Source organism: Callorhinus ursinus, unplaced genomic scaffold, assembly GCF_003265705.2.
Source record: "Callorhinus ursinus isolate GAN/ISIS: 27379988/994484 unplaced genomic scaffold, GSC_fseal_2.0 scaffold72, whole genome shotgun sequence".
Taxonomy (NCBI): Eukaryota; Metazoa; Chordata; class Mammalia; order Carnivora; family Otariidae; genus Callorhinus; species Callorhinus ursinus.
Window position 1 is genome coordinate 1,286,294 of NW_027397134.1, and position 24,363 is coordinate 1,310,656.

The window sequence follows — 24,363 nt, forward strand, 5'->3', positions numbered from 1 at the left end:
GAAAAGTTTGGCTGCTTAAAAATAACCCCACAACAGAAAAGGGCCGTGTTACGCGTCAGTTGTGGGATGGTTCCTTGACCGGGTGGCACAGAGGCTGGTACTGAATTTTTTCTTGGAGAACTTAGAGCATTAAGACAGTATGCAAGTAACTTAGCTTAGGGTATGACCCTCCTCCATCTGGGAAGATGACCGTCTTAGGCCAGCCAGTGGTGGGAGGAACCCCAGGGAGGAAAGGGAACTGGGCCTGGTATGCTGGGCCAGCCATGCTGAAGGTGGATCTGTGGCTGCAGGCTGTCATCCTCACGGACACACCAGTCTGTAGTGCATCCCTCCTCACCTGCCCACACCGGCTCAGGCACAGCGAAGAGAAAGGTGCCAAACACACACACACACACTCATAAAATATCTTAATCCTTACCTTAGCTTTGTCACTAGAGACGTTAGCATTACTCACAACTCAACAGCATTTTTGGCTGTTTTATTTTTAGCCCTTGGCAACTTGTTTCAAAAAAAAGACATTGTCGTCAACATGAGACACTGGTTCACCGTTAGGAAATTATTAACATTGCAGTTTTCAAATGGGGTCTCAGGTACTCCCAGTAAACAGTTAAGCCTCTGGTGAGTATTTCGTGCAGTGATCCGCAGCACACTATCATACCCTGCCTGCCTCTAACATGGGCAGGAACACACGTGCACGCTGCGCCCTTTCACATAGCCGCCGCTGGGAAGCACAGCTTTGCTTTTGCCCCGGACACTGGGGAAACTCCTCATTGAGGACACTCACCTAAGAGGGGCCAGCTGCACAGCCCACTTTTGGCACCCCGGGGCTCAGAGTTACCTCAAAGCCCCAGGCTCCCTTCCACGTTATCAAGATCTGCCCCCCCACCCCCTGCCATGGGTGTTCCAAAGAACAGGCTCCTGGTTCTGAATATAGTTCCAGAAGAATGCAAACGAGGTGGTTTCGGCAACGCTGCCTGCCTCCCTGCATCGAGTGTCCGGACCGCCCGGGAGGACCGCTCTGAGGAACCCCCACTGGAGGTGTGGGAGCCCTGGTCCACCTGCGGACAACTTACATCCCCCTGTGGATGGAAGCAAACACCCATCTGAATGCTTGTGGTACCAGTTAAGGCCCCGAAGGGAAGAGCAGCAAGAAACGCTGGGTGCGTCAGATCCAGAGCAATAGGCCCACGACTTTGCCCTGCCCCTCTTCGGTATGACGTGGCCAGTGGAATAAAGCCCTTTACCGTGTAGCTCTGGGCCTGCTGACCTAAACAACCACCCGCCCCAACCACAGGCTACAAAAGGAGGTCACAAACACATACCATCACAGTTCCTGAAAGGGGAACTAGGCCAAGAAAGAGAAAACACAGGGACCTCTTCTGTTGCAGAAGGCAGAGCTCCCTTTGCTGGTGGTCGAGCTGCTAGTGCCCTCCCGGGGGGGTGAACCTCACGCCGTGGCCCGGCTCACAGCAGGTTCACGCCGTGCTTCAGCAGCTTCTGCTTGGCTTTGCCTGGGAGGCTGAAGGCGCTGTCCTGCGGGCTGGGGAAGCCGGAGCTCTGCGCGGCTGTGGCCAACTGCTGGAAGTAGGTCTCCTGGGCGGGGCTGCAACAGGCGTACACCGCGGTGGAGGCGTTCCTGGGGTGGGGGGGGGGGGGGGGGTGACCGGGGGGGGGGGGGGAGATGACCGTCCTGTGCCGCCTGTGCAGGCCTCTGACCACAGGGACCTCGAGAGGCGCGCCACGGGGGCCCCGCAACTCTAACTGCCACGGGGTGTGTCTGCTGTGACTCAGGTTTCAGCGTCTGCACTTGAGGTCCAGGCCTTGGCACCCATCACCATCTCTCTTTCCTCTCCATTCACTGGATGCTGGGACAGTGTGCAGTGACTGCAGCCACAGAGTCCGAGGTGGGAACAGCCACAAGGCCGCATGGATGGCTGCACGTTGTGCTGACGGAACAGCAACTATGGCAAACGCTCTCACACAGCGGCAGTGTGACCCCAGGTGACAGACAGGGCCCTAGCTGACAGGTGGGGCTGGGTGGTGCCGCCAGGCTACTGTGGGGGACGGCTGGATAAGTGAAGGGAGTGTGGGCAGGGGGAGCGGGCTGTGACATAAAGCGACAGGAAACCTGTCACAGCAGCAGAGGGAGAGATGCGCGTCCCGTGCAAAGGAGGACCCACTAGGGAGGAAGCGACTCCAGGGCCAGGCAACCAGCTGGTTCCTTGATCCTGCCTGCCTCAGACTATTTCTCCACTGGGCCTCAGTTTCCTCAAATCTAGTAAGAGAGGGTGGAGTCAGGGACCACCAGGGTCCCCCTCACTGGGATCTCTGCGTCCAGGCAAGGAGGGAGGAGATTCCCATCCACCTCTAGCATCTCCCTCTGGGAGTGCAAGGGGCCAGAAGGGCGCCCCTGGCCTAGGTGTTTTGTGCCACTCCCTGGACCAGCAGGAGGAGTCACGTGTCAGTCATCCCAGCCATGGAGAGGGGGCGCCACGGCCTGGTGGTTACAAGCATGGAGCTGGGGTCCCACACCGGGGTGCTGATCCCAACCCTGTGGCTTCCCAGCTGCGTGCCCCTGGCTAAGTGATGCATCCTTTCTCAGTCCCAGCTCTAAGTCCCACATCTGTAAAGTGAATAGGACAACAGCGAATCCCGTCCCTGAGATTTTTTTAAGAGACTAGATGAGTCAAATACATATAAATTGCTTACCATACGGTGAGGGGTTAAGAAATGGTGGCCGCTGTTTCTATTACTATTAAAATAAGCCATGTATCCCAACACTAGGACCCTCTCCACCCCAAGGAAGGTGGAGTACCACAGGGCCACGAGGAGGTTGATGGATCACAGGCTGACATTTCACTTATTTCCATCCCTCCCAAAACAGACCCCCACACACCCCAGTGCAACTGGTCCCAAAGCCGTGACTGGACACGTTCATCTAGGTCGCCGGCCTGGGGCAGCTTGGACTTAAAGCCGGAGAAAGCACATTTTCATGGAAAGATACACTGAAGTATTGGCTGGAGATGGTCCTGGGCGGCAGAGACGCCCGAAACCCCATGTGCAGGGCATTGGCACGGCATCGCCATGATGGCCAAGGCCCCAGTGCACGTCTGTGGGAGTCCAGAGCCCACACCCCTCCCTCTCGACCGCCCCACCCCGCCCCCTTGAGCTGGAAACGAGCGGACAGAATGTGTACTTCAGAGTCAGAGAGACATGGGTTCAAATCCTGCCCCTTAATCAGACTGTGACCCTGAGGGAAGCCACTTATCCTGTTTCTGCCTCAGTATCCTCATCTGTACCACAAGGACAAAAAATAATGCACTTGTCCAAATCATTCCAAGGACTGAGTGGAATAACAAACACAGAGCACACCCTCCCCTCCTGACCCTCTAACTTGCCTTATTTTCTCCTACCGGTTTCATAAGAGAAGCATGTAGGAAGAAAAAGTAGGATTCAGTTGGTTAAATATTATAAAGTACAATACTGATTTATAGATCTGTACCTACTGACACAGAGATGCTTAGGATATATAATAGAGTGAAAAAAAGAACTTGTAAAACAGTACATTAGTGTGATCCTGTTTTCTAGAAGAAAAACAAAATAACTAAAATAGTAACAATCTCTATTTTCTAAGGAAAGAAGAAAACCCCACACCACCACCAAAACCTGGAGTAAGAGACACCAGACTAACCCATGGGTATCTTTTGGGTGTGTGACGGGTGAGGGGAGGCAAACATTTTACTTCCTCGATTCGGGCCAGTCTGACCATTTCTGTGAGCATGCGACCCAAGTTAGCAGGCAGCAACGGCATTCAGGCATCGCTTCTGACAGTAGACAGAAGCCCTCTGTCCCGTGAGAGGAGGTGACGGTGGGTGGGCAGGGGAATGGATAAAAGGAGGCCTTAAAGAGAAGCACTGGAATGTTCTTCATTTCGTTATGAATAAGGCTGTGGCCCAGACCCCCGGGAAGGCGGCTCTGGGTGCAGGACTTCAGGAGTAACCCAGGGCAGGGGCGGGGGGGACACTCACCTGACAGTCATCTCGTACAGTGCAGGCAGCTGGGCAAAGTCCGAGTGCATGAGGCTGATGGCCTGTAGGAAGCGGCGGTCCTGGGGGGTGGCCACCTGTGGCAGGTTTGCTTCCGGAAGAGGACACAGAAGTTGTGGGTAGTGGACTCCTCCCCCGCTCTCCCCACCCCCAGCACTATGAACAGGGAGAGCAGGGGGCTCAGGGCCATGAGTGCCATCAGCTTCCACCATGAGACAGAGAATGAGCAGCACCGGCGTCTGCCCATGAATACCAAAATCTCGAGGCAGACCTTATCACAGATATTTGAACATGTGTGTGCTTCTCTCAAAATGTTGGAGAAACAACCAAAAAAAGACAAATGAGTAAGGAAGTGTTTGCCAGTCGAATTCTAAACTCAGTGGGAGCTGGCTCCCAAGCGAGAAAGCAGCATCCTAACTGTAGTCCACAACTCTGGGCACAGCACCAACCCCGGGGGCGCCGGCCCCGAGTCCTCACCCCCACTCCTGTCTGGAGGCACCCGGGCCCCATGCGCCTCTCCTTACCAGTCAGCACGTTCTGAATGCGGTCATAATGCGTGAAGTTGTACGTCCTTCTGGGGGAGGCAGCCACGTCTTTGGGTAGCGTCTCCTTCAGGTGGACCTCCAGCCCGTTCAGGGACGCCAGGCTACTGCAGTACTGCAAAGGGACGGCACAGTTAACCTCAGCAGGCCAGTGCTTAGGAAATAATGACCCAAATATTATCCGAGTGGCCACCTGATGTAGCAGAAAGGACCCTGACTGGTGTTTTTACCTGCTTTTAGAGAAATACTAACTCATGCCCTTATGTTCTTTTTTTTAAGATTTACTTATTTGAGAGAGAGAGGGAGAGAGAGAAGGAGCGAACGTGGGGGGTGGAGGGGCAGAGGGAGAGAGAATCTTAAGCAGGCTCCACATCCAGTGCGGAACCCCACACGGGACTCAATCTCACAACCCTGAGATCATGACCTGAGCCAAAATCAAGAGTCGGACACTCAACCGAGCCACCCGGGTGCCGCTCCCACCCTTATGTTCTAATGCTTTCTTAAAATGTAGAAAAATCAGAAAGTAGAGGTGAACAGAAAAGCTGAGAAGGAAGAAAGCTAAGTTCTGATTTCTGGATCCATAGGTAACGTATTACTGGAACACAGCCACTACGTTTATTTACATATTGTCTATGGTTGTGACTATACTACAAGAGCGGAGCCGGGTAAGTGTACAAAGCTGAAAATACGCACCAGGTGTTCCTTTACATTAAAAGTTTGCCAACCCCTGATATACACTAGCACACACATGACCCCTCACAACAGCCCCAGGAGACATGAAGCGGGGCTAATTCCTGGATCCTCCAGCTTCTAGTCAGTAGTAAAGCAAGTGGCTTGAATGTCAGTGTGTGCCATAATGTACGGAAGAAATGATGCAGTAACACACCTTCTCCCAAAGCACCAGTTTCACGGCGGAGGGGTGCATTTTCATGAAGTACTTTACACTAATACCCTGGCACTACCCTCAGGCCTCATCTACTGTACACGGACAGCTCCAAGTCCTACTGTAGCAATGAATAACTGATCTGATCCCTGTATTTGAAGGTCAGTAAGATCATCTTGGGTTTTGAGTAGGAAACTATCAGTGGCTCTATGCTGCCCCCTGGTGTGAGCGTACTGTTTTCTCGGACCCACTGGCAACCTCTCCTGGCTGCTCCCCTCACCCACCCCCTTCCACCCAGCTCTCCGTCCCCACCCTCAGACAACATAAAGAGGTGGCAGTTCACCCACCGAAAGACAAGATGGCAAATGACACGAGGGTCCCTTGGTGGTGTACAATATGATCATGGAGCCCTTTCAAAGTGGTGGGGGAGCTCACTGACCTATCTGAATTGTGGTTTACCATGCTGCAGAGGACCTGCTTTTCTTGACAGCAGGAGAAGGGAAATCAGGTCAAGTATTTTATATGCAGTTCCAGGACAAAAAGGCAATAAAAGATCTCTCCCAATTATAAAACAGACAGCCTTTGGGCCTGATCAATAAAGCCCGCTCTCAAACCAGCAAGCTGATCAAAGTTAGTTACTCCCGACTCTTCAGCAAAGAGTTTTTCTTTTTCATTACACTGCATCTCTTTCCTGGGGCCCATCCCACACCAAACCCTCCTTTGCATGAAAGCCCAGGGAGGCGCTGTGTCAGGACAGGAGCCCTGCATGACAAACCAAGGCCAGTCACTCCGGGGTCAGATCAGTGGGGGAACAGACAGGAGGGGGCAGGGAGAAAAGGAACAAGCCAGGGTTCTGGACCCTCTGTTTTGTCTTCTTCCTGGTAAAACGGGAGTTACAGTGCCTACCCCCAGTGCTGCGCTCAGGCTTGGCTGAAATAGTAGACGTCAAGGCTTTAGTATCCACTGAATGCAGACTACATTTTAATTTACTTCCTTCCTCAGGAGCAGCCTATGCTATTTTTTTTTTTCTTTCTTTTTCTTTCTTTTGGGTGGGGCGGGGGGAGGTAAAGATAGCATATCCAACTTCATTGCATCCAAACGCTGTGCCTTCAAAATAACCTGTCTGCAGCTTGGGGCGAAGCGGAAGAAGCCCCAAGTACCAAGGCATCGTCAGGGAGACAAGAGACAGAGCACCGGAGCACCGCGGGCCCCGGGGTGCTGGCGGAAGGGGGAGCGTAAGTCCCTCACAGCTGCGGTGAAGGAGGTGCAGGAAGCAACGCAACCACCACTGGGTGCTGTGTGGACTGTGGAAAGGGGAGATTAGCCAGCAGGCCAGGAGAGGGGCAGCCTCTTGCCTGGGGCTCAGCGCAGAGGAAGCTGCCTCCCCTCCTCTGAGCTCCAAGGTGACCGAGCCTGAGCCCTGCATGCTAATAAGATTGCCTTAGAATAATACAGATTTAAGAACAGAAACAAGGCAAGCCCCAGGACACCATGTGCCCTGCAGCTATTTCAACCTCCTGTTCTTCCTGCTACCACTTCCCTGCCAACCAGGCGAGGCTGTTACTATAGCAACTGGAGCTCCAGTGTGGGCCTAGGCTTCGAGCAGGCCAGTTCACGGCCCTGAGTGCGGAAGGGGCTGGAATGCTTTATGAGGAGCCTTCTGGAGCCCGTTAGCATTTCAGATGTCCCAGGCCCGCTAGGAAGGGGCTACAGATCACCACGGTTCAGTGGAGGGAAAGCACAGCCTTCTGGGATACTCCCCACCTGGGCTGTGACTCGGGCAGAGTACAGACTCCAGCCCACACAGAACCTACAGCCGCCCAGGCTGGGAAGGGAGGCCACCGGAGGTGGTGGTGGTGGCGGCGGCACCACCCTGGCCGTGCTCCCCGTCTTCACCTGTGTGATGGTGCTCGCGCTGCACCTGAAGGGCAGGGCCCCATCAGCACCCCGACGCTGCTGAGGGGGGAGGCCAGAGCATCCCCGCCCTGCGCTCTGTGAAAACGGAAGAAGTGGGAAAGGGCCAGGGAACTGACTTTGTGGGACACCTCTGCCCCCAGCACTGTGCGCTGCACTGGACTCACTCACCCCCACCCAAGCCAGGCCGTAGGCACGACCGTCATCCACACGTGGAAAGCAGGTGGGATGGCCCACAAGGTCCTGCAGCCCTGCACGGTGCAGCTGGGGGGGAACCTGCCCTGCTCCTCCCCGCCCCCGGGAGTCAGGTCTGCACACACTCACCACCTCCTCGATGGCAGCATCGTCACCCAGCAGCGGCTCCTCAGCGAGCAGGGACAGCACCAGCCCGTTAACACTGTGAGTGTAGAGGTTTGTTGGCACGAGACCCACACAGGATGCTGGGGTTGACCTTGGGGCACTTCCGTGTGCGGAGGGACCGTAGTTGTCCTGAGACTCTGCCAAGTCTGAGCCGTCAGGTGCTGAGCAGCTGTCGTGCACCCCAACACGCTGCTCCACGCCCTGGTCTGCCACAGGCAGTGTGGTTCCTCCCTGCCTCAAGTCTGAGCAAGGCCATGACCGAGGCCTGCTCATCCTTCTGGGGAGGTGGTCTTCCCTGGGAAAGGGGGCTAGGCTGCTGTCCTCTGGGAGGTTGTCATGCTGTTCCAGGGCTCCGTTCTGGCTGAGCATCTCAGGAGTGGACGGAGAGAAGAGGCTGCTGATGGCCATGGCCACGACCGCGGGCGGGGCGTCAGGTGGCTCAGGTTCCCGGTCGCCAGAGTCCCTGACAAATTCCTCAAAGGCGGGACCGCCACCATCTGGGGTGCCCATATTCGAGAGGGCAAAATAACCTGAGGCTGTTGCCGTTTCCTGAGCTTTTGGAATGTGGATGGCAGACAAGTCTGGCTCCTCCTCCCCCAAGGGCATACGAAGTTCCTTCGCCAGGGAGTAGCCAAGACCAGGACCCTCGTCCCTGGCAGGGCTGTGCAGTTTTGCAGGCTTGACATTCTCCACATCACGGCCAGGCAAGAGCCCGTTCTCCCCCTTGCCATCTGGCCATGCTACGTCAGGACATGCAGACTCGGGAGTGGCTGCCCGCATCCAGGCCGTGGATTCCACGTGGCCAGTGGCGCTGTCTGTCGGGGCAGCGGAGCTCCAAGGGTGTGGATGCTGCTGGGCTGAGCACTCCTGGAGTCTGGCCGGCGCTGTAGCAGGGCTGACAAACAAGGCAGACATGAGGGAGGGGCGCCCGGCCAAATGCAGGGCAGGTGCCCTTCCCTGGAGAACACTAAAGAACCGCTTCCCTAAAAAGCAGGGCCACTGGTGACAAGTGGGTGCCTGAGGCCACAGAGCTGAAGAGGCCTTGGTGGTCAAACCACAGGAGTAAAAGGAAGGCACTGTCTGGCGCTCCGGGCTTCACATGGTGCTACCCGATCACCTGCTGGAGACAGCAGGGCCCCACTGTGTGAGAGCCAGCCCCACGTGCAAGTCTGCTCTGAGTCAGGGCCTGGACCGGATACTATATGTACACTATTTCCAATTTTGACACCGAGCCCATAAAGTAGGTTATCACTGGGTCTCTTTTACAGACGAAAACGCTAAGGCTCTGGCAGGGAATGGACTTGCCCAAGGTCACACAGATGACAGGTGACAGATCGGGGACTTGAAACCCATAGCCATCTCACGATGCCAGGCACCTGTTATCTATATGCTCGAGTCCCAGATGCCCCTTCCATGGCAGAGCATGGGGAATATGGCATACGGAAGGCTGGGATGTCCAGGGGCTTGTGTGCATACACCCACGTGAGGGAGTCCCTCCAGTACAGTCTACCAGGAACTCCTGTGGCTCCAGTACCTAGTTGCCTGCTCCCTCGGGAACTCTTGGAGACTGGTGGCCTCCTCTTTGGTCAGGAACACGGGCATGATCCGGACATTTGGGGGGAGCGCTGCTTCTGGAATCACAAAGCAACATGGACAGGGCTCAGCCCTGGGCCGCGGAAGATGGGAGGGGCAGTCACTGCACTTCAGGGGGACGCATCCAACCCAAATGCCTGCTCAGAGGAGCGCTCTGACATGCTCCTCAGCCCAGAACAAAGGACACAAACCCATAGCTACCGTTCCCGTGCCCAGCAAGGAAGGAGCCCTCACGGGCAGCTTTACTCCTCACTGTGGAGGAAAGTGACTTTTGGGGGGAAGAAAATCTAGTGGCACATAAAAAAAACAGATAAAAGCTGGAAAAAGCACTTCCAACTGACAACAGGGATCTGTTCTACCTTGGGCTTCAAAATAAAACAAAATAACCATCTCGGGGACACCTCCACATCCTGCAGAAGGTCTTTCTGGCCGCTGCCATTTATCTTAGCCCCTCCTAACCAGGATCCCCTGGACCTAGTTTAAGCAGCCTTGTAACAATGAGGGAGGGACCATATGAAAACAAGGATTTAGAAGGTACGTCTAAAATCATGAGCCTTACGATCAGGATTCTGATTGGCTAACTTTGTTCTTAAAGCTCTCGTCTGTTCTCCTAATCTATGAACAGATGAGATGACCCATGGGACTGCTTGGCCTCTCCCATGACTTGTGTAGGGGACAGGCAGCATAAAAGACCGCGTTCTCAAGATGCAGCGAGGCACCTTGCCACTCACCCCGTTCCTGCAGGCCACCCCCTCCTGCAGGTCTTCTCTGCAAATAAACACACACAGAAGTTGGCGCCGGGGACCGCTTTCTCCTCCCAACCCAATCATGACTGCGCCGGGCCATCTGTTTGGGAAACTTAGCCAGGCCCAGAATGTTGGCCCCCTCCGCATGCCAGCAGCAAAGCAGATGGAACAGAAGCTCCCCCGAGCTGCTTGCTCACCACCACGGCCGGGATCAGGCAAGAACCTGCACCCTGCACAAGCAGCAGCTTCCCCCCGAAATGCGCATCAGGCTTCACGCTCTGATTGCTGTTTCCCTCCTCTGGGAAGGAAAGCGAGGATTCCTGTTAACCTTTTATGCCTCTGGAGAACACATCTGTCACCATATCCCTGCACCTGCCACAGCCCTGGTGTGGAACATACCAGCTCAACAGGTATGTGAACGCCCTGTGACCCTCGTGATAAAGGATCTGACCTAAACCAAAGGCTATGCAAGAGCTCTCTGGCTTATTCTGATTCACAATCAAGGTGACAATCCTAATTTTCTCCCAAATTAGTAATTTTCTCAAAAGAGCTTTCCAGACAGTTCAACCAAAGGTTCTAAAATAAGCCACCAAAACAAAAACCAAAAACTCTTCTAGCCAGCATGGCTTGCACTCCTATGAAATGATGTGGCCTTCTTTCTTTTTTTTTAGGAGCTTTTTAAAAAACTCATATTTCAAGTTATATAATTTTACTCTATATAATTCCCCCCCCCAAAAAATCACATAATTCCCTCACCCACAAGCTAATACTGTTAATCTGAGGCATATTTTCCTTTAAGTTTATGCATTTTAAAAAAATACTTTGAAATCACATTATATAAAATTCTATCTTTTTTGCTTAAAAACAGACACTCTGGACAAAGTGTCCCAGCCGGGAGAGGGGGCTTTACAATACCTGGTGCTGAGATGCAGCTGGGCGAATCAGGACCTTGGCCGTGAGGGAGGGTGGGAGCTGGGTACTAACAATCCTAGGTCATAGGAACAAAAACACCATGAGACAAAATACATCATAGGACTCTGAATTGGAAAGATTCCTAACACCCTAACTGGTGAGGATCTTGGCGGGGGGCGGGGGGCACCTGGGTGGCTCAGTAGGTTAAGCGTCTGCCTTCGGCTCAGGTCATGACCCCAGGGTCCTGAGATTGAGCCCTCTGTTGGGCTCCCTGCTCTGCTCTCCCTCTCAAATCAATAAAATATTAAAAAAAAAAAAGATCTTGGGGACACAGCCGGTGGGAGTTTCAACTGGCAAAGCCCTTTATGGAGGGCACTCTGGCCATTCCTACCGAACTTCAAAAAATGTCCAAACCCTCTGACCTGCCTTGTACCAAGATGCATGCTGAAGTGTACTGATTATCAAAAAAATGGCAAAATCATTACAGAAATGGGTAAACCCCACAAATGCCCATCAAACAGAGAGTAATTAAGGAAATCATGGCACAGCCTTAACACCAAAAGGTGTGCGGTGATTCTAAGAATGAAGGAGACCAGCATGGACTGACAAGAGAAATCTCTACTGTACACGCTGAGGAGCCCTATGATCCCATTTATGGATGCGGCAAAAATAAACAGAAGCAATGTCCACTGATGTGCCGGAAACACAGGGAAAAGCAAAGGACGTGCCTCCACCTGCTAACAGTGAGTCTGGGCTCAGAAGAACTTGGGAACTGCACTCTGTGTGTTTCTGTCTTGGTTCGGTTTTTTTGTGTTTTTTTTTTGGTTTTTTGTTTTTCACAATGAGACCCTGTTCACACATTAGGTGTATGAGAATTTGACATGAGAAAAGGAGGAAAACATCATGCTTGATGCCATGCCACCGGTGAGCCTGGAGGCACCACGAGCAGGTTCCAAACCGTCATGAGCAAAGGGGAAAGGCATGATGGTGTGCTGTGCCGAGGGCCACTGGGAAGTAGTGGGTCCTTCTCTGTTGGCCCTCTCATTTCGTTCTTTCCTGGTAGAGAAAACTCAGCAAGCAACCAGCCTGGGGTCACAGGGCCGGGAAGGTGAGGCCAGGACTGGAAACCCAGCCCATCAGGCCCCCAGAACTTCTCCAGTCACACATTCATCCAGTCATCAGTAAGCTCTGGATGCAAACAGCAGCCCCCCAGGAGGAGAGCTGCCTTGGACCACACGTGGAGGGGCCCTGAGGGCAGGCATTGGGCTCGCTCCGATGCCCTCCAACTACGTGAAGAGGTGTGCTGAGATCTCAGAGGCCAGCCGGGCGATGGACCCAGCCGAGAGGCCAGCAGGAGCCCGAGCAGAAGCAGGTATGGCCGCTCTGCAAGGCTGGCGACAGCCAAGTGCCCCGGAGCCCCAGGCAGCAGGAGGGGCCCGCGGCAGGCTTCCACACCCCTTTACCTACGGTGCCGGCCACTGACGACCTGGGGATGCCCCATGCTGAGACTTACGTGGACCTCTCCAAAACTGCCTTTTATATTCCTAACCCTTTTCTGGACATAATTTCTAATTTCCTGGCTTTGCTGAAAGACAGGTATGTCCCCTACGTCAAATCTAAACGACCTGATATTTGCCAAAGCAGCCTTCTTGGAACTGGCCAGAGACAGAGCTCCCCACGGGTGACCTGGTGGTGGCCTGGCTGATCAGTTCTGCGTTACAGGGAGAGGGGTCTGGTGTTACTCACAGTCCCTTATAGAGGATGCAGCCGGCTAGAATGTGAGGTGAACGCTGGCAGGCCTGCAGAATGAGGGCTGCCTTCAGCAACAACAGGGGTTCCACCTGTGCAGGGCGAGAAGCACAGCCACAAGTGAGCATGCTCACCACCAGCCAAGCTGGGAAGGAGGGGAGGCTTTACAGAATGGAGGGACAGATGCTAAGCCAAAACCGGGGAAAAGGAGAAGGTGCCATGTGGGAAGATCTGTGTCACGTCATGGGTCTGCATTCCACCTCTCTATACCCAGAACTGCAGACGATGCAAAATGCCAAGTTCTTGGAATGGGGCAGCTTCTGCCAAAGCAGGAAGGTATGGCAAATGTGGCCTGTGGCCGCTCACAGGGGGCAAGGTAGGTCTCCGCTCAGGAGACCCTGACTCGATGCTGAGACCGGGAGGCAGCGGACGGGAGAGCCTACCCCTCAAACACAGGCCACGGTGCCAGGTAAAACCAAATGCCCCTTCCGCTCCCCTCCCTCCGGAGCACAAGCCCCACTGCCACAGAGCTAGCTGGCTTCGTGTGGCCTCATAACTCTGTCCTGTAACAGGCAATGAAAACATCGCGGTCTCTCACTCGGAGAAATACTCCTCAGCTTCAGGAGATGCTGTAAGGAGTCAGTTGCCTACAAGTCCCTAAAAATACCAGAGAAGGATCTGAACCCGGTCAGGAGTCACCAGCAGTGACTAAAAGCCTCCTTCCTGTTTCCTGTTGGCAGCTAGAACCCGCGACGCCATCACCATCACAGTTCCGTGGCAATGGAGCAAGTTCTGGAGCTGACGCTCCTCTCTCACATCCTCGAGACAGTGCCCAGGCCCAGCCAGCCATTCGGCAAAGCTCTGGGGCCCACTTCGAACATTTCTCCCAACCGGAGCCAGAAAAACCCGCCCCCATTTCTGGCCGGAGTCGGGTTCTGTGAAGGCAGAGTCACGACGCCACATCCCTTTTGAAGGGTCCCTCTCAGCTCTTGCAGTGAGACACGCCGCACAGCCCACACATCTCCTTGGGGGCTGGGGGTGCAGGCGCTCGCTTCTTAAGGGGGCACAGCCTCGCGTCTCCCTTTGGCCCTTGACAATGAGGATGTGATGTTCACCAGGATCAAGGCCACGGAGCAACGGGCAGTCAGGCCAGCCATATAAGCAGCCGACACATCACTGAACGCCGGTGGCCAATGGAACGGCTCCTGAGCACTCTCTCCCAGAGACATCTTGTTTTTAAAATGTTACCACTGGGCATTTTTGATGTTGAGAACACAAGGCAATCGTAGAATATCCTTATCAAGAGAGACGGGGGGCGCCTGGGTGGCTCAGTTGGTTAAGCAACTGCCTTCGGCTCAGGTCATGATCCTGGAGTCCCAGGATCGAGTCCCGCATCGGGCTCCCTGCTCAGCGGGGAGTCTGCTTCTCCCTCTGACCTTCCCCTCTCTCATGTACTCTCTCTCATTCTCTCTCTCAAATAAATAAACAAAATCTTTAAAAAAAAGAGACAGACGGGGACCCTCAGATGCCAGAGTTCCACACTTCTGGGACACTAACGAAATAACACTCCCCTCTACGGAGTATTTACTTCATGCCCTTTCAAGCACTGTCTCACTATACTGTCTATCAACAGTTGTGGCAGAGGGCACTGTGACAGCAGTGTGTGGGTCTGGGAAGCGGGCTCTGTTCCTTTACATGAAATGGGTACAGGGGATGAGGGTGTTACTTGAGTTCGGTCCAGGTTCCAGAGGGAACTGAATATCTTGTGCAGATCACTGGTGTTCTTCAGAATCTGTTCAATGAAGGTGTCCCATTCAGCGCGCAGGTCTTCCTGAGAGCGGTTCTAAAACAGGAACCACCTGAGGTCAGCGTCTGAGATTCCGTAAGACACACCCTTTGGCAAGGCTCCCTACTTCTGCAAAACTCGTTCCTCACACAGGAAACTGGCCAGAAGGCAGGGCCCACTTTAAACCTCCTTTAAACACGAGACCCCCACCTGCCGCCCCCTGAGAACTCAGCCACCACAGACCCGGCGCACGTGCGGGGGACGGGTTGCCACCCGTCTCTTGCCACCTGCTCTTTCCAACAGTCCCAGGGAGGAGAACATGGGGACAGACATTTGCAGTGGATGTGACCTACACTGCTGGGGAACAAAGGCATCTGACGGGGGCTCCAAGGCCCCTTGACCTTGTTGGTAGACATGCTGTATTTACACCAAGTGTAACAGCCCCTAGAGTAATGCTGTGTTCTGGCAACATCAGATTTACTGAAAACTCCTCACTAATATCTCCATACCTTATAAGCCAGAGAAACAGGTCCATTGTAAAAATTAAAGACTCCAATGAGCTGATCCAGAAATTGCTTGCAGCTAACGTCAGGGAGCTCCACAGCACAGCCCAGGACCTGGAAAGAGGGAAACCAGAAGACGGGCATTTTCCTTTGCTTTGAGCCCAAGCCTGAAAGCCCGGCACCCGGGGCTCTGCAGAGCTTGAATTCACTGACTCACCGATGGGTCTACCCCAGGCTCACATCGTCCAGCCCAGCTGGTCTCCAAGACAACAAGTACTTTTTGTATCTACTCATGTTGTCTCACCTGGAATGCCCTCCTTTCTCCTATTTGTCCACAGCTCTCCCGTCCCCTTGGTGCCTGCTACAGATTCCAGCACCTTCGTGGTGCCCATTCTGATCACTCTAACGGATGCTGATGTCTTTTCTGAGCCCTTACATTATCAGGACTGTTATCTGGGCACTGGATGCTTAATGTGGGTTTCACTACAAACACTGGACAGGACTCTGACCAATTCATGAATGGCACTCTTGTCTCCCCGGCTGGGTCAAGTGCTTCGGGGAGGGAACTGACTGATCATCACACTGTTCTAGAGCCCCGGAATACTGCTACATGTGCTCGGTCAGAAAGGAATCTGGCTGTATGTGTAAAGAGCCTGAAGAAAGTTTGTATTCTTTGACTCAATGACTCCACCTGTAGGAAACACCAGAAACTTAAAGCAACAAAAAAACCCTGGCAGAAAACAGACGCATTCCCTCTGAATGGAGGTTCCCCCCGGGGCCAGGATCTTTGTTTTGTTCACTGATGTAATCCACAGCCTGGCACACAGTCAGTGCTTACCTCTTCCCTGATTAATCTATAGACTGAATGTAACTCTAATCATCATCTGCCATCTTTCCTTCAAAAACTGACATGTTGATTCCACAAGGGAAACTTACAAAGGACCTAAAATACCCGAAGTTGTCTTGGAAAAGTGTAAAGCTGGAGGACTTAGACTATCCGATTTCAAGACAGTGCAGTAGTTGGATGGGATCTTCTAATAGATCGATGGAAAAGAGGAGAGCCCAGAAACAGACCGCCCCCCCCCCACCGCCACCACCACTGCAGTGGTCATCTGATCGTCAACAAAGGAGTCAAAGGAATCCAAGCGGGAGAGGTTTTTCAACCATGGTGCTGGAACCACTGGATATCCATAGGGAAAAAGAGAACCTTTGACCTCTATTTCACACCACGCACAAATATTAATCCAAGATGGGTTACAGACTTAAGTTTAAAAGCTAAAACTATGAAGCTTGCCCAAAAAGTGGCAGGATGTCTTCTCCAACAGGGTAGGGAATGATTTCAGACAGGATACAGAGAGGGCAATAACCACAAAGGATAAAACTGGCAAATTAGACTTCATTAAAATGAAAACATTCTGGGGGTGCATGCGATTCTTGATCTCCAGGTCATGAGTTTGAGTCCCATGTTGGGTATAGAGAATACTTAAATAAATAAACTTAGAAAAAAATTAAAATGTTCCACTCATCAAAAGACATCACTAAGAAAACTGACAGGCGGGGCACCTGGGTGGCTCAGTCTTTAAGCGTCTGCCTTCAGCTCAGGTCATGATCCCAGGGTCCTGGGATCAAGCCCCACATCGGGCTCCCTGCTCCATGGGAAGCCTGCTTCTCCCTCTCCCTCTCCCCCTGCTGTGTTTCCTCCCTCGCTGTGCCTCTATCAAATAAATAAATAAAATCTTAAAAAAAAAAAAGAAAGAAAGAAATCTTGAGTGTACCACCAGTTTGTGGCATGCCACAAACTGGGAGAAAATACCTTTAAAATATGTATCTGACAGGGGCACCTAGGTGGCTCAGATGGTTAAGCATTTGCCTTCGGCTCAGGTCATGATCTCTAGGTCCTGGGATTGAGCCCCATGTCGGGATCTCTGCTCAGTGGGGAGTCTGCTTCTCCTCTCCCTCTGCTTCTCCCCCTGCTTGTGCTCTCTCTCTCTCAAATGAAGAAATAAAATCTTTTAAAAAAATTAAAATATATCTCTGACAAACAGCTGATATCCAGGATACAGAAAAAACTCACAAGACTAAGTAAAGAAAAAAAACCTAATTTTAAAAAATGGGCAGAAAAGCTCTGGACAGACACTTCTTGAAGAGAGACAGACCAGTGGCCATTAATATCCTTAGTCATTAGGGAAATGTAAATGCAAACCACAATGTGATATCACTACACACCCAGCAGAATGGCTCAAACTGGACAGACAGACAGCATGTGTTGACAAGGACATGGAAGAACTGGAATTCTCACACATGGTGGGAGTGCAAAATGGTAAAACTGCTTGGGGAAAAGGTCTGGCAGTTTCTCATAAAATGAACACACCCCTACCCTGTAACCTCGCAAATCTATACCTTAGATATTTACCCAGGATAAATGAAATGTCATATCTACAACAAGACAGGTCTAGAAATGCTCCCAGAGGCCTTATTCTTAATTGCCCCTAACTAGACACGGTTCACATACCTAGAAAAAGGAGAGAGAGTAAGTAGACCGGGAGATCCAGACAACGGACATTCAGGCAACGCTGGTGAACAATGAAAAGGAAGGAACTGCAGATACACACCCCATCAGGTCACAAGCACGACAGAAGCCTGCGGAGAGGAATACTACATGTACCGTTTCACTCCTGTGACTTCTAGAACAGGCAAAACTCATCTGTGGTGGGAAAAAATCAGAATGATGGTTGCCTGGGATTCAGGAATGAGAATTAACAGGATGTCGGGGAGCTGCCCAGAGTGATGCTAATATTCTGTATCTTGATGGCCCTCTGTCACACGGAGCATAATTTGTCCATATGCATTAAGTGGTACACTCAAGATTTGTGTGTTTCAGTGTATGTAACTCTTACCCCCAAAGGAAAAAAAGCACAAACCACTACTGAACTCTAATTAATGTTATGCACAATGAGGTACTGGGGGCAGCAGAGTGGGGGGACCGGGGGGAGGCGTATACTAGTGTGTGCAATTTGGGCAAGCATTAAAATAAAAACTGGATTGCCAGAAGATGAAGGGATGGAGAGATGTGATAAAGTGACTGTAATAAATAATATATATAATAAAATGATAACTGTAGAACCTAGGAAGTCTTAATGAGTGTTTACTGTAAAATTCCTTCAGTGGTTTGGTACGTGAGAAAACGGTCATCATAAAACGTTGGCAGGCATACCCACAAAGCTGAATATACCACCTCACACTTAAGCATCCTTTCAGATGCTAGAAATAGAAACTAGAAATCAGTTTTAAATAAATGTAGGCATGGGACAATAGGACCCTAGTGTATATGGTGCCATCAACCGTAAAGAAGTAGTTTTCATTATTTTTTTAAGGTTCTTTGAAACCTAACATCTATACATCAACATCTTCGAGTTTCTGGGTCATTGCCCTGTAAGTGTGGAGAGTACAGGGGAGAAAACACAGAGGTTGAAAACTTGACCTGCATCACAGGGCAGAAAGAATTTCCACAGGCTGGCTGAAGTCTCTCAAAGGCAACGAGAAAGCAGCCATGTGCAACACAGAACAGGTTAGAAATATTCTGGAGAGCACTTGGTTATGGTGGCACCTGCAGAGAAGGACAGAGGAAGTGTGGACAGTCCCGCACACAGGCCCTGGGGGTGCAGAGGGGTCCCAGGCTCCACAGCACCTTCGAGACACAGCACTCATCACCAAGACAGATGATTCACGGTGGAGGCGACCCTGGCGGCACGGGTTCTGTCTGGTCAACTTACCCAAAGGTACTCTCCATCCACCTTTACGGCGAACTTCAGCTTCCGCAGACGGACGAGGGTAGGAGCAGAGGCGGAGAGGTCCAAGATACAGCGCACGACGCCCGCAATCTGGCTACAGAGCAACTCCTGCTGGTCCAGCAGGGTCTGAGGGGAAGCAGAAAAGTCCAGAGGGGAAGCTGAAACTGTCAAACTCGTGCGGCATCCCTTGAAGCAGGGGCTGAGGCCACAGCAGACTGCAGCCGGCAGGGCAGACCCAGGCTGCTGCCTGGTTTCACATGGCCCGGGAGCTGAGCGTGGTTTTCATAGTTAAGGGTGGTAATAGCAACAACAAAGAAGAAAGTGTGATGTCGACCCTCCGTGGCTGGCAAGGCCTCAATATTGACTCCTGGGCCCTTGTCAGGCAAAGTCTGCGGCCCGTGAGTGGGTAGCAGCAGGAGCCTTTGGTCCCTATTCAGATCCCCTGCAGAGTGGCCAAAGTAGCCTAGATTCATCCCAGCTACCCAAGTGGGAGCATGACCATGTGAACAAATACACAGACCTCCTAATCGGTCTTAGCATTAACTAACCTGTGGGGCAGCCAGACATCTTATCATGCAAAAGAAAAGGTACACACCCCCAGGAAGAAGTCTTGTTTAAAAGAACCGAACTTGAACTTAATTGAGGCTCTAGATCTTACTACTAGTGTAAAGGAACTACAGGGGAAGGAAGATCTGAAACTACACGGCCTTGAAGTGATCAGGCCAATCCAGAATGTGGGACCTTCTGACATTCTACTGCACAAATGCCCTGGCTTCTTCGGTAATTCTGTGGCGTAGTGGGGAAAGGGGCTGGGTAGGTGGGTGAGGAGTGGTACACAATAAAAGAGACTTAAAACACAAAAGAAGCAATGGAATGTGTGGACCTTGTTTGGATCATGACTAGAAGTGGGGGGGGGGGTGAGGAGGGAAGGAGGGCTGGAGAAATGGAAGGAGCAAGGTCTGATTAAGTAACCTCTAAGACAGGAAGGCAAAATTTGAATACAGATAGTATCACATGATATTAAGGAATTATTTTTACTAATTAACTGGTTCATGAGGGCTTGTGATACTCCTCTCCTCCCTGCTTTTGTATACCTTTGAATAAAAGTGTTTTAGGGGGTGCTTGGGTGGCTAAGTCGGTTGAGCATCTGACTCTTGGCTTCAGCTCGGGTCACAATCTCGGGATTGCGGCACAGAGCCCCAGGTTGGGCTCTAAGCTCAGCAGAGAGTCTGCTTGAGATTCTCTCTCTCTCTCTGCCCTTCCCCCAACACACACGCGCTCTCTCTCTCTCTCAAATAAATAAATCTTTAAAAAAAAAAGTGTCTCAAGAAAAATTAATTTTAAAAAATTTAAAAATTTAAAAAAGTGTTTCACTTTTAATTTAAAAATGTTAATTGAAAAAAGTGTTTTTGCTGATGAAAACCCGGGAGCAAGGGGAGACAGACAAAAATATAGGATGGTAGCAGAGAGCTAGAGAGGATGGAAGTGCTGAGCTGTCTGGGGTTTTCAAGACCAGAACAACAAGAAATAGTACAACTAAGGATAAGAGGGTAGAAATGTCAAATGCCTGGGTGATGCAAAGAACACTGTCCCAATGTCAATGCTACACTTTTGAAAAGCCACCACTTGGAGGCTGTAGGGACTCCACCCCCGGAAGAGTAACCCACTGGGGTGCTTACCTGAGGAGGGTAGAAGTAACAAATACCAGCTCTGGTTGGATCTCCTTCTTCCTTTACCTTTGAACCATCATAAAGGAAAAAATAATTCCACCTGGCAAGAGAACAGAACGGAACCATGTTTCCTTTCATCCAGGGATCAAGGCATTTGAAAACACAGCTTCCTCTTTCCCAGCGTGCGAAGGGTTCATTACTCAGTATTTGAGAAGCCTTCTGGTGGCCCCAGGGAAGAAAGAACCCAGTAGCTACAAATAGATAAGAAAAACCATTTTGCAAGGGCCTTCCAGTCAAACTAAAAATATACCTCAATCCAGCCATCAGGCCGTCTGGCAGAAAGACCGAAGAGTAGCTGGAGGAGAAACAGAGCACCCAGGGCCATCTCTTGAGACACGGACCCTTAACCATATAACCACAGGGTTTGGGATGCTGTCTTTTAAGGCTCTGATAATAAAATAGTTAGGGGATGTCTTAGCTGCCCACTTCACAACTGCTGGGCACAAATATCTCCGGAAATATCCCTTGGATCAGAAATTCATGCCTTCATTTAACAAACAGTAAATTAGGCCTGATGGTGTGCTCTCCCTCTGCCAGACCTGGGGCCGTGGCCATCAAACGGAGACAGTAAACATACAGTTTCAATGCAGGATAGGGAGTCTATAATGGGAAAACGGGGCTCATGAGAGTTCACAGTGGAGCCCTGAACCCCTCTCTGCCTGGCAAAACCCTAACAGTATGTTAAGAATAACTGACACGACCCTTCATCAAACTTCTGATTTCCTCCACGCAAAGGAATCTCTCTTCTCAATTCCCATAACCCTCCGTTCTTCGCAAAGGACTCTGTCTACTCTGCAACGTAACCATAATTAACCTGTTTAAGACACACAAAGCAGAATCCCCAAAGGCTGGGACTGGGTTTTACCTCTCTGAAAGCACACCCATCAGGCTAGAGCAGAAGGAGGAGGAGCTGTGACCACTCTGTCACCCGCACTCTTCTCGCTGGATCTACACCCTCGCCCTACACCCTCCCTGGCTCCCACCTTATCTTCTGGATGACAAGTGGGAACTCTGTCTCTAGTGCAGGGCAAGTCAGATCAGAAAGCCTCAAGAACGTGTCAACCCCAATCAGAAACCCCAATGCCGGGCCCCCGTTTACCTGCTCCTTGTGTTCTCTGGGTGAAAGCACCCTCACTAAGGCACACAAAAGAAAACCAGGGTGTCATTTTGAACAACTCCATCTTTGTGCCTTCTGCGCACATAACCGATCACCGAGTCCTGCTCATTCTATTTAAACCATGCCTTTTGCTTTCATTCCTCAATGAAGGTTTGCTGAAGCAATTGACAAGAGAGGCTTAACCCAGTTGGGGTGGAGAGGAAACTGAGTTTAGGCAGATGTTGTATAATACCCTTCAAGAAGCGGACTGGCCAAACCTCTTCCAGTGGTGTGGCTCCACTAGAAATGTGCAGCCATTTCTTGTCTCTTACCAATGAAGGCTACAGCGCCCACACCGTCATCAAAGCTGACTGTGTGACCCGGCCATGGCCATCTTTTCTGCAATCTACCAGCAATGCCCGAATGCTCCAACAATGCAAGGTCACAACCCGGCAGCTCTGGAAAGAAGTGGCTCACATGCTTGATTTGCCTGCTTGGAGAAAAAAATGCCTCCCCACCCCTCCCCCTTAATAAAATCAAGACAGCCTGGCTGGGGATTTTCAGTTAATCCAAAACATGGGTCCAGCAGCCTGGCAGGAAGTAAGCCACACAGGCCTTGCTACTCACCAGGAGGCTGACATCAGCTCTGTCGAGGTAGTGGTGGCCATTTACTTGCCTGTCGCCCTCATTCTATTTATTTGGGTTTTCTTGTCTGGGATCGCTTCTTGCACCCCAGCAGCAACTATTCCTTTGTGTCCCGGATCCAGGAAGTCCAGGCGTGAAAGGTTTAAATGTTTTCAGCCACAACTGTCACCTGCTTGGTTTTCATTCAGCATGAAAGTGCTACTTCCTTCCCCGCAGGATCTTTGGTGCCCTGAATACCTCCACACGTCTTAGAACTCTGGGAGAGAGTATATCATAAAGCAAGAGAATTCTACCAGAAAAGTCAAATCCACTAAGCTGGTTCCATGAGCATCAGCATTCTGGCTCTCTGCAGAACAACTTCTTCAAAAAGCTCCTGGCCAGGAATGCCCAGTCGGGGAGATGCATGCTGAAGGCGGTGTTCCGAAGAGATTCCTAGCTTGTCTGGGTTCAAAGCCGTTCTGAAGATTCTTTTCAACTTTGTGAAGCTTCCCGTTCAAATATCAGTGCCTTGGTCCTAAAATAAACCACAAAGAATAGATCATTTCAGAAACCCATGAGAGAGCATGTGACCCAGCAGGGTTAGGCAAATGGTATACTTCACAAAGAGTCTTCTAGAAAGTTGCAAAATTGTGTTTCAGAAGAAAAAAAGAGAGTGCAGCAGGACTTCAGAGCAAGTTCCTCTGTCTCTTTGAACAGTTATGCCTCACAGAAGATAAAATTGAATAACTAGTGTGAAAAAGCTCCGTGTGCCAAAGACAGCTATACAAATAAGGCGGCTGTTGCAGTAATAATGGAACCCAAATTAAGGAACTGTCACCTTGACAGCTCAAAAGTAATCTGAACATGAATTCCAGAGCTGGGCAAGTTTTCAAAATAGGAGTTTAACAAGGGGCTTTCAAGAGCCAAGAGAAGAGATGATTAAGTATCATGGAATTTCACAGTCAGAAAGGACCCTGACATTATTCACTCTAATACTTATGTCTTGCACTCTTTAAAAATTACCTGGTCTTTGGCTTACTCCCTCCAGACACACAGGCAACTCATAGTGTTAACTTTATCCTTCCACCAAGCTAAAACTGGTCTCCCGGTAACCTCCCCAAACTGGTCTGGATAACCCTCCAGGAAAACGAAACAGGGTTTAATTTTTCCACAAGAAAACCCCTTGGTCCCTCCAGAACTGTATTTCTCTTGTGACTTTATCCAAGCTTGATGTCCCAGAGACAGGGTTTCAAATGCTTGCTCACCATCTTTCATCCTCCTGGGAATACAGTAGCTTTTTAAAGCTCCTTTCCTAGAGAGAATTACCTAGAGAGGACCCCACTGACTCTTTGAGGACTGTAAAATCTCTATCTTTTCTCAGCTTAGATATCTTGAGGTGAACCCTCTCTGGGGCCATACTCATGGGACTCCTGTGGAGGGGCGTGGAAGCTACTGGAATCAAGGACAGCAGCCTGAAACCCTCTATCCCTCCTTCCCAGAAGACTGGGCCCTACACTGCCAAGGTCCAAGCTCTTATCTCTGAAAGGTCCAGAAGAGATCCATAATGTCCCTGGGGTAGGGCAGGTGCTGGGATGTGACCACAGAAGGCTCAGGCAGCCTGGGAAGTTGCAATAACGATCCAAGGGAGCCAAGAAGTGGCCGGCAATGGCTTAGAGGCAGGACGGTGGCGGTGTAGGAAGTGGCCTCAGTGAGTCAGCGGGCCAGGAAAGGGGGTGCTAACCACTGCGATCCGAATCGGGCTAAGCGCAATGGGAGGTATCTGGTCTCAGCTCCTGGGAATTTGTGGGCAAAGGTGTGGGGGGGGGGGGGTCAATGCCGGCGATCGCCGCGCGGAGGGGGCCGCCAAGAGGCGCTCTCGGCCACGGTCCCGGCGCTCAGTGTCCCCCGCGCCGCCCACCCGCCGGAATAGCCCGGGAGCCCAGCGCTCCGGGCTCGGACCCCACAGTGTGGGCGGCAGCGGGGCGCCAGCGGATCCCTCCCGGTACCTACGCGCGCGGCGATGAGGCCCCAGGATCACGCGCCGCCAGCGCCTATCGCCCCCTACAGTTCTCCGAGCGCTGGCGCGTG

General features: G+C 51.5%; 1 protein-coding gene across 5 annotated transcripts; it reads right to left on the reverse strand.

Annotated features, from left to right (window-relative positions):
- Positions 1-463: 463 nt before the first annotated feature.
- HPS4 (HPS4 biogenesis of lysosomal organelles complex 3 subunit 2) lies at positions 464-24,363 on the reverse strand. Of its 5 annotated transcripts, XR_012376447.1 has the most exons (15): positions 24,286-24,363; positions 22,279-22,810; positions 20,505-20,595; positions 18,808-18,951; positions 15,041-15,148; positions 14,472-14,588; positions 12,743-12,837; positions 11,000-11,072; positions 10,070-10,106; positions 9,280-9,376; positions 7,710-8,640; positions 4,571-4,703; positions 4,029-4,137; positions 1,375-1,636; positions 464-1,079 (listed from the first exon to the last, which is right to left on the reverse strand). XR_012376447.1 is itself a non-coding variant. In XM_025858163.2 (14 exons), the coding sequence occupies exons 2-14, from the start codon at positions 22,317-22,319 to the stop codon at positions 1,465-1,467; spliced, it is 2,148 nt and encodes a 715-aa protein (XP_025713948.1). In that variant the 5' UTR covers positions 22,320-22,810; positions 24,286-24,363; the 3' UTR covers positions 464-1,464. The 5 variants fall into 5 exon arrangements, 4 of the variants coding, with proteins under 4 accessions (XP_025713948.1, XP_073742978.1, XP_025713951.1 ...); XM_025858163.2 differs by having other exon boundaries at positions 464-1,636; XM_073886877.1 differs by lacking the exon at positions 24,286-24,363 and adding an exon at positions 23,790-23,808 and having other exon boundaries at positions 464-1,636.